The 10,170-nt window shown below is 46.2% G+C and overlaps 1 protein-coding gene across 1 annotated transcript; it reads left to right on the top strand.

Moving 5' to 3' along the window:
* The first annotated feature begins 604 nt into the window (after positions 1 to 604).
* Positions 605 to 1,353, top strand: LOC101763631. Its single transcript, XM_004980573.1, has 2 exons — positions 605 to 1,049; positions 1,100 to 1,353. The coding sequence occupies exons 1-2, from the start codon at positions 605 to 607 to the stop codon at positions 1,351 to 1,353; spliced, it is 699 nt and encodes a 232-aa protein (XP_004980630.1).
* The last annotated feature ends 8,817 nt before the right edge of the window (positions 1,354 to 10,170 follow it).

Raw genomic sequence — 10,170 nt, 5'->3', positions numbered from 1 at the left:
AATATATTCGTGTTAAGCTCACCTGCATCCATGTATATTATGACTTGACTAGACGAAGGGTAGAGCTTGATTGATTCTGGATTCATTTATTTATTTGTCAATTATAAACAGAAAAAAATATCGGTCCCTGCTAAAATAAAAAATAAGCAATTGAGTTTCCATTAAAACATACGACTTTTTTTTTTTACCGATGCCCTTGCAGCCGCCTGTGACTTCCGCCTTCATCGAGTCTAGCAACCGGCAGGCCTTTCCCTTCGTTGGGTTCCGTTTCCCGTCTGCCTACGCCCTACGCTGCCTCCGATGAGTTACGCGTCTGCGGAATCGGATTATCGGAGCCGGAATCGGTGTGGATGTTCCGGAACCTCCAAATCTTGCACGGGGTAAGTCTGATCTCCACATCCACAACACAGATCTTCCGTTAACCTAGTCGAATTCGGATCCTGGGGTTGCTGGGTATAAGAACGGAACCAGGAGCCTGCCCTCGTTGTGCTTGTGCCTTGTACTCCTCCGAAAGATTCCAAGCGTCTTTTGTCTCCCGTTGCAGGGAGCAACTCGATCATCCGTGGTCTTGCAAAGGTGAGAGATCCAGCTTTGATTTGCTTCGATGGACATATCCAGCAGAGCCGAGAGGATGAACCTTAGCTGTCTGTGCAATCTGCTCTTTCGGGCTCTTGCCAAGATATTTGCTTCCTCAACCTGTTCACTGATGAAGACATTACTCCAGCTAGATGAGTTTCTACATCCATCACCCGTGGTGGCACCTACTGCAGGCAGTGAACTGCCGTGGCTGCCACAGGATATCCTGATGGATATCTTTGCCCTCCTTGAGACCCCTGACCTTGTACGTGCAGGATCAGTCTGTGCCTCGTGGCGCGCCGCCTACACAAGCCTGTGCGCTACTGAACATTGCAAGCTGCAGCGGACACCGTGCCTCCTGTACACTTCTGAATCCATGGGTGAGAGGGCTATGGGTCTATACAGCCTCGCTGAGAAGAAGGCATACACATTGACTCTCCCGGACCCACCTATCCGAACTAGGGAGGTCATTGGTTCGTCCTATGGCTGGATAATCACCGCAGACGAGATATCTGAGCTGCAGCTCTTGTCAACCCCATCACCGGTGATCAGATCGCACTGCCATCGGTCACAACCATCGAGCAGGTGGAGCCGATATTTGATGATGCTGGCACCCTTTGTAACTATGAGTACTTGTGGTACACTGGAGAGGACTGGCTCTATGATAAGCCATCAATCCTTGATCTCAGTAAGCTCCGTGATAAGTTCGACAAGGCCTTTCTATCTTCAGATCCATCCACCGGGGACTACTTCGTGGTGCTGATCCTGTTAGATTGATCTCCTACCCCATGGGCCCAAAGGTCCATCGGGACTCTGATCCACGCCCTGTTCGGGGGGCGCTCACCCTAGCATTGGGTGGTGGGCCCCTGTCGCGCTGCGCTATATAAACAGGGTGGGGGACACGGCTCGGCTCACGAGGTTCGCCGCAGCCAGCCGCCCCACCGACACACCTACCGATCTAGGTCTTGCGCAGTAGCGGCGGGAAGCACCACCGCCACCTCACCGGCCATCGGATTCGGCATTGCACGTCGCTGCCTTGCGCAGACTTCCCCACGCTATGTGAGATGGCCAGCAGCTCTGCTGCTACCACCCCTAGGGGTGAAGGTATTCGTATCTCTCTCTCTCTCCCTCGGCACACACCAGAAACACCAAGTCTTTCATGTTGTTTATGATCCCGACTAGATATGCATCTAGAGATCCTAGGCTCGCATCTAACAATGGTATCAGACACCTCACTAGAAGCTTTTCTAGATCGGGAAAAAAGAAGTAAATCCAAAAAGAAACAGAAAAGGCAAACCCTAACCCTAGATCTAAAGAATGAAAGCAGAGCGGCTTACCTGCCGCCGACCTCACCGCCGCACGTCCACCGACGGCGAGCGGCAAAGGCCGGCCGAGCCTCGGGCTCGCCGGGGAAAAGGTCCACCCGAGCCGCCGGAGCATCCGCTCAGGGCTTGGGGGGCGCAACAGCACCACCAAAGGACCGCTCGACGGCGGCGCATCCAACCTCGCGGTGGATGCGCGCGCCGGCGAGGGGACCCGCGGTGGCGCCGGCCCTCTTCCATGGTCGCCATGGCCACCTCCTGGATCTCTAAGTAGGCTTCGAGGGAGAGGGGGAGGGAAAGCAAGCAAAAGAGAGGGAGGGGGGCTGCCGCGGCTGTGCGCCAGTGGGGCCATCCCTCAACCGCCGCCGCCGGCCATCGCCGGGCGCGCGAGAGATAGCCCCGCTGCCGCCGCCGCTACGGTGGGATCTCGCGGGGGGAAAGAATAGACTGAGCTAGGGTTTTTGGGGGAGCAGGCGTCGGAGTTTTTGATCCACTGAAAATGCTGCTGGACCGTCGGATTTGATGGACGGTCGAGATCGTCCGGGCTAGTTTTGGCCCAGGCGGGAGGAGGCGCTGGGCCGCTTCAGTGGCGTAGGCCCAGGTTGCGGCCTGCGAACCGCAGCCAGGCGCCACGAGCGAGTAGGCCAAGCTTCGGGCCTGCAATTTTGGCGGGCCACCTTAGCGGGCCGGCGGCGTCGCGTAAGCGGGCCAAGGGAGGAAACGGACTGTGGGCTGTTTTCGCGATTGGGTCGAAAATAGAGTTTTGCACAGTAACGCTTGACAATTATGTTTTTCTATTTCCAGAAGCATTTAATTGATGTTTTTTTTGCATAGTTTTGATCTCTAATCTAATTTGAACCAATGAGATAATTTGAATTAGAGATTAATAAAGTTTATACAGTGATTTTGCTTCTGAAAATAGATTTATTTCACAGTTTCCGCTGCAAAAGTCAAATTTATTGCTCTATTTAAATTTAATTTGAACCAACGAGACAATTAAATTTGTGAGAGCATGATAAAGTTAATTAGATTATGGTGCTGTTATTTTCTGACCAACGTTGTTAATAACTGTATCATGATTTAAAAAGTTTTTGATGCTTTTATTTCTATTTCTGCCCAACGGTGATATAGTTTTAAATTGCATAAACAGTTGTATGTTTTATTTTTTGACCAACGTTGGAAATAAATTATGCAATTGTTGTTATGATCTCACCTTGGATTGCAAATTTCACGATCATTCAACTTAATGGCTTGTCTCAAAGAGATACCCATTCTGAAAGGAAACAACCATACAGAGTGGAGGAAGAAGATTGAATTCTCCTTCGTTTGTGGAGAAGTTGACTGGGTGCTGACTACACCGCGGCCACAAGCTCTAGAGAAGCCAGTGAGGGCTGAAGGTGATGATGATGCTGCATGGCAGCAAAAGGAAAGGGACTATGCTCCACTGGAGTTGGCATACACCCTTGAAAACAAACAGTGGACCACTGCCAATAAGAAATGTATGGCTTTGGTAAAGAATACGATTGAGCCTGCTATTTTGGGCTCGATCACAGAGTGCGACTCCATCGCAGAGTACCTCGAGAAGATAAGGAATCAGTTCACTAGTTCCTCAAAGATATATGCTACCCAGCTGTTCAAGCAGCTGGCCACAGAGAGGTACAATGGAGGAGGGATTGGTATAAGAGATCACATCTTGAGGATGTATAACTTGGCAGCACAGTTGAAGCCAATGGATCTTGAGCTCAAGTCTGGGCACATTATTCATTTGGTTTTCGCTTCCTTGCCAAAAGAGTTTGACACCTTTGTTGTCAATTATAACATGCAGCCAGAACAGTGGGACATAGAAAAAATGATAGCCATGTGCGTGCAGGAAGAGGATAGAATTAGATCCTCATATGGTGGTTCATTGCACTATGTGAAGGACAACAGGAAAAAGAATGCTAACTCCTCTTTTAAGGCACGAGGAAAGGCTCCCATGCAGCAGAATCACCAAAAGCCTCTCACAATAGACAAAGATCAATGTCTACACTGCAAGAAAAAGGGGCACTACAAGAAAGAATGTCCCGACTGGTTAAAGTCGATAATGGCAAAAATAGGTGAGAACACTATCTCCTTTGTAAATGAATCCTTGTATACACAGTATTCGAAATCTACTTGGTGGATTGACTCAGGTGTAACTGTTCATGTTGCAAATTCTTTACAGGGATTCCGTTCGACGAGGACTACGCAAAGAAGTGAAAGATGCGTTGAAGTCGCAAATGGAGTCCAAGCAGATGTTGAAGCCGTTGGCGATGTCTTTCTAAAGCTAGTTGATGGTTTCATGCTTGTACTTAGAGATGTACTTTATGTTCGTTCGTTACACAGAAACTTGATTAGCATTTCACGTATGGACCATGATGGATATGAATGTCATTTTGGAAATAGAAAGTGTGCCATTTGGTTTGATAATGCATAAGTTGGTGTTGCCATCCTTCACAATGAGTTGTATTTATTATCACTGCGTGAAAAAGTAAATTCTATGTGTGATGTGAATATGAAAGTATCCTCGTCAGAGTAAGAAACAAAGAAAAGAAAGAGAACTCATGAAACATCATCAAAATTATGGCACTGTCGTTTAGGCCATATTTCGAGGGGGAGAATAGAAAGACTAGTTAAGAATGAAATTCTTCCTCAATTAGAGTTCTCAGACTTAGAACAATGTGTTGATTGCATTAAAGGAAAGTTTGTAAAGCAAATTAAAAAAGGCGCTAAACGTAGCACAGGAGTTTTAAAGATAATCCACACTGATATTTGTGGACCATTTCCTGTGAAAAGCGTGGATGGCTATGACTCATTCATAACATTCACAGACGATTACTCCCGTTATGGTTACACTTATCCAATCAAAGAAAGATCAGAAGCGCTGGATAAATTTAAGATATTTAAAGCTGAAGTTGAAAATCAGCATAACAAAAGAATCAAAATAGTAAGATCCGACCGTGGGGGGGAGTACTATGGTCGACATACCCCATTTGGCCAAGTTCTGGGACCTTTTGTAAGATTTTTGCAGGAAAATGGCATAGCAGCCCAGTATTCGATGCCGGGTGAGCCTCAGCAAAATGGAGTAGCTGAAAGGCATAACCGTACACTGATGGATATGGTGCGCAGCATGATGAGTTATTCCACCTTACCTTTGGGACTGTGGATGGAGGCGTTGAAAACCGCCATTCACATTCTAAATAGAGTGCCAAGTAAGTCGGTGCCCAAAAAACCGTATGAACTATGGACAGGAAGAGTACCCTCACTAAACCACCTGCGTGTGTGGGGGAGCCCAGCTGAGGCCAAAGTATTTAACCCAAACATTGGGAAGTTAGATCCCAAAACAGTAAGCTGCCACTTCATTGGCTATCCGGAAAGATCAAAAGGTTGTCGTTTCTACTGTCCAGACAGATATACAAAGTTTGTAGAAACGAGACACGCGATTTTCTTAGAGGATGAGATGGTGAGGGGGAGCATGGTGGCTCGAGAGTTTGATCTTGAGGAGAAGCGGGTGTATGCACCTAATCCGATGATTCAGGAACCATTCTTCTCACTACCTATTGTTCCCGCACCGATAGTTCCTGAGGTTGTGGTGCAAGCACCCACTACAGTCCCTGATATTGTGGTGCAGGCACCTGCTATGATTCCACCCGTGGAAACGATGAGTGAAGTTTTGGAACCTTTCCTTCAGGAGCCAATTGAACCCATCATTACACACGAGGAAGAGTTGCAGCAGCCACCTCTGGATGATGTGCCACAAGCAGAGGCACAGAATGTGCCTGAAAGTGAGGGGCCTAGAAGGTCTCAAAGAGTCAGAAGATCGGCTATTCCTGATTACTATAAAGTTTATAATACAGAAGAAGTTCATATAGAAGGTGATCCCACTTCATATGAGGAAGCCATGAAAAGTGTTCACTCATCAAAGTGGCTAGAGGCCATGGAAGATGAGATGAAATCGATGAGTTCCAACAATGTTTGGGAACTTGAAGAGATTCCTAAAGGAGCCAAAACAGTAGGCTGTAAATGGGTCTACAAGACTAAACGTGACTCCAAAGGGAATATAGAAAGGTATAAGGCGAGACTTGTGGTAAAAGGCTTTACACAAAGAGAAGGAATAGATTACAATGAGACTTTTTTTCCTGTCACATGTAAAGACTCCTTCAGAATCATAATGACACTGGTTGCACATTTTGATTTAGAGTTACATCAGATGGATGTAAAGACGGCATTTCTAAATGGGGACTTAGAAGAAAATGTCTACATGAAACAACCCAAGGGTTTTATTATGGAAGGCACAGAGAATATGGGATGTCATCTAAAGAAATCCATTTACGGATTAAAGCAAGCCTCTAGACAGTGGTATCTAAAGTTTAATGATATGATCAAGAAATTTGGGTTTCAAGAGAATATAGAGGACAATTGTGTCTATGCAAAGTTCAAAAATGGAAAATACATTTTCCTAATTCTATATGTGGATGATATCTTACTTGCAAGAAGTGATATTAGTCTACTGTAAGAGACAAAGAAGTTTTTGTCCTCAAACTTCGATATGAAGGATCTCGGTGAAGCATCATATGTTTTGGGCATAGAAATTCACCGAGATAGAAAGAATGGGGTTCTTGGATTATCACAGAGGGCATATTTAGAAAAGGTTCTAAAGAAGTATAATATGCATGCGAGTAAGGCCACACCTGCTCCCATAGTCAAGGGCGACAGTTTTGGGAATTTTCAATGTCCCAGGAACCAGTACGAGATCGATCAAATGAAAGCGGTTCCATATGCTTCAGCTGTCGGAAGCTTACAGTATGCTCAAGTGTGCACTCGCCCTGACTTAGCTTTTGTCACCAGGGTTCTTGGTAGATATCAAAGTAATCCAGGTGTAGAACACTGGAAGATGGTAAAGAAAGCATTGCGCTACGCGCAAGGCACAAAAGAACTCATGCTTACATATAAGAGATTTGATTCCCTAGAGATAAAAGGGTATTCAGATGCAGATTTTGCAGGAGATAAAGATGATAGAAAATCCACGTCTGGATACGTGTTCACTATCGCAGGAGGAGCTATCTCGTGGAGAAGCTCAAAACAGAAAGTAACTGCGTCATCAACGATGCATGCAGAATTCATAGCATGTCATGAGGCCACGGGGCAGGCGATGTGGCTAAAGAAATTTATACCCAGATTGAGAGTGGTTGACTGTATTCACAGACAACTAAAGATGTACTGCGACAATGAGCCAGCAGTATTCTATGCTCACAACAACAAATCAAGCAATGCTTCCAAAACCATTGAGATAAAGTTTTATGTTGTGAAAGACAGAATCCAGGATCGCACTATAAGTCTCGAGCATATAAGAACAAAAGATATGCTTGTGGATCTGCTCACAAAAGGCTTACCACCCAATGTGTTCAGAGAACACTTAGCCAGCATGGGTTTAAGGGAAATCCTATGATTCCTGGATTGTAAAAGGCCCAAAAGAAATAGAATTGTTTCAAAATAGAGAGGTGTGTTGTAGCTGTTGATTCTATCGGCGATTAAGCTGTGACAATGAGGCATGCTCTACATATTAATCTATTATGAAACGAATAAAAGCGAAAAGTGTAAAGTTAAAAGTAAATGATGAGATCAAGGGGGAGAATGTTAGATTGATCTCCTACCCAATGGGCCCAAAGGCCCATCGGGACCCTGATCCGCGCCCTGATCGGGGGTGCTCACCCTAGCATTGGTTGGTGGGCCCCTGTCACGCTGCGCTATATAAACAGGGTGGGGGACACGGCTCGGCTCACGAGGTTCGCCGCAGCCAGCTGCCCCACCGATACACCTACCAATCTAGGTATTGCGCAGTAGCGGCGGGAAGCACCACCGCCACCTCACCAGCGATCGAATTCGGCACTACGCGTCGCTACCTTGCGCAGACTTCCCCACGCTAACGTGAGATGGCTAGCAACTCTGCTGCTACCACCCCTAGGGGTGAAGGTATTCCTATCTCTCTCGCTCTCCCTCGGCACACACCAGAAACACCAAGTCTTTCATGTCGTTTATGATCCCGACTAGATATGCATCTAGAGATCCTAGGCTCCCATCTAACAGATCCACGACCCATGGATTGAATCCATCAGTGCTTAAACCAAACCTTATGTTCCTTGCTTCACTTTCAAAGTCTGGGAATGTTCTATCAATTGATCTCCACTGTGCCCCATCTGCGGGGTGTCTCAGCATCTCATCTTCCTTACGGTCTTCTTTGTGCCATCACATCAACTTAGCATTCGCCTTGTTCCTGAACAAGCACTTCAAGCGTGGTATTATAGGGAAATACCACATCACCTTCGCGGGAACTCTCTTCTTGGGAGACTGCCCCTCGACATCACCAGGATCATCTCGCCTGATCTTATACCGCAGGGCTTCGCAGACGGGACAAGCATCCAATTTCTCGTATTCATCACCACAATAGAGGATATAGTCATTAGGGCATGCGTGTATCTTCTGAACATCCAATCCGAGAGGGCAAATAATCTGTTTAGCTTCATATGTTGTGGACGGTAATTCATTATTCTCGGGGAGAATCTTCTTGACAATGTTCAACATCCCCTGAAATGCCTTATCGGACACACCATTTTTTGCCTTCCATAGCACAAATTCTAGTGTCGTACCTAGTTTTTTATGGCCCTGCTGGCAACCTGGGTACAACAATTTTTGGTGATCATCTATCATGCGCTGCAACTTTGCTGCTTCCTTCTCAGTTTCGCAATCTCTGTATGCATCTCGTATCGCCTGACCAAGGTCATCAGTAGGGCCATTTTTTGCAAACTCATCTTCATCAGCCTCGCCCATTGTAGTACCTGCAAAAGCTTGGCCTGCAACCCAGTCCGGAATGGTGTCATCTTCCTCCTCCTCCTTGCCATCTTCCATTACGACCCCTAGTTCACCGTGCTTGGTCCAAACCAAATAGTTAGGCATGAAACCGTATTTAAACAAGTGGCTGTGAATAGTCCCCCAGGAATCATTTGAATACTCCTTCTTGTTATTGCATTGGAAGCATGGACAACATACGAACCCATTCTCTGGCTTGTTCACTTTGGCCACTTCGAGAAAATAATGCAAGCCATCAATAAATGCCTTGCTCCGGCTGTCTGCATTATACATCCATTGCCGGTCCATCTGCATCGTATTACGCATGAAAATGGATTACACTTGACAATGGATTACGCGTGAAAATCGATTAAAGATCCAAACAACATGGTACAATACAACAACATGAAGATCCAAATACACATATTTAAATTAAAGTCCCAAACAACATGATACAATACAACAAGCCATCCACTGGTTATTATCTAGGAGGACTTTAAGCATCCTTGGACGGTGAAGACGAAGGTTCCGCTGACCCAACCTCATCCTTAGGTTTATTTGTGCTGCCTGAAACGGTAGTACTAAGTGGACGTGAAACACCCGGGACTGAGGGTGGAGCATAACGACCACCAAAAGGAGGTTCTTGACTCGCGGCAACAACTTCTTCATGACGTTGCTGCAAATAACGAAGCATTGCTTTTTCCAGCGCGCTCTTTTTTTCTTCGGCTTATGCTGAGGGCCAACTATGATTTTCCCCTTGCCGAAATAGGAACCACGATCGCCCCCACCATCGCCACTTCCTCCAGTAGCAGAAGCCATCTATGTACAAAAATTATTACCTTAACACTGCATAAGTTGTTGAACTTGAAGACCGTGATCATCTCGCGAGCATGTCCTCAACTGGGCGGCACCGCACTTCGTCATGAAAGAGGTTAGATGCTACGGAAAAGGGGACACGGTCACGATGTTCGTATCCACTCTTTCTCGTAGAATCGACCCTCCTTCTTGACATACGTTGCTGCTCGGCGGAGAACATCCTATGCGAGATGACCACGGTATGCAAGTTCAACAAGTATGGATTTGAAAAACCTTATTGAATTTGATAAGTTCAACAAGTAGCAGAAGTCATCTATGTACAAAAATTTCTTTCCTTACCACTGCAGAAGTTGTTGAACTTGAAGACCGTGGTCATCTCGCGAGCATGTCCTCAACTGGGTGGCACCGCACTTCGTCATGAAAGAGGTTAGATGCTACGGAAAAGGGGACATGGTCACGATGTCCGTATCCACTCTTTCTCGTAGAATCGAACCTCCTTCTTGACATACGTTGCTGCTCAGCGGAGAACATCCTCGCCGAGGCGAACACGGTATGCAAGTTCAACAAGTATGGATTTGAAAACCATATTGAA

Source organism: Setaria italica, chromosome VIII (genome assembly GCF_000263155.2).
Source record: "Setaria italica strain Yugu1 chromosome VIII, Setaria_italica_v2.0, whole genome shotgun sequence".
In the NCBI taxonomy this organism is placed as follows: domain Eukaryota; kingdom Viridiplantae; phylum Streptophyta; class Magnoliopsida; order Poales; family Poaceae; genus Setaria; species Setaria italica.
The sequence above is the reverse complement of the archived record's forward strand: the minus strand, read 5'-3'. Positions and strand labels throughout refer to the sequence as shown.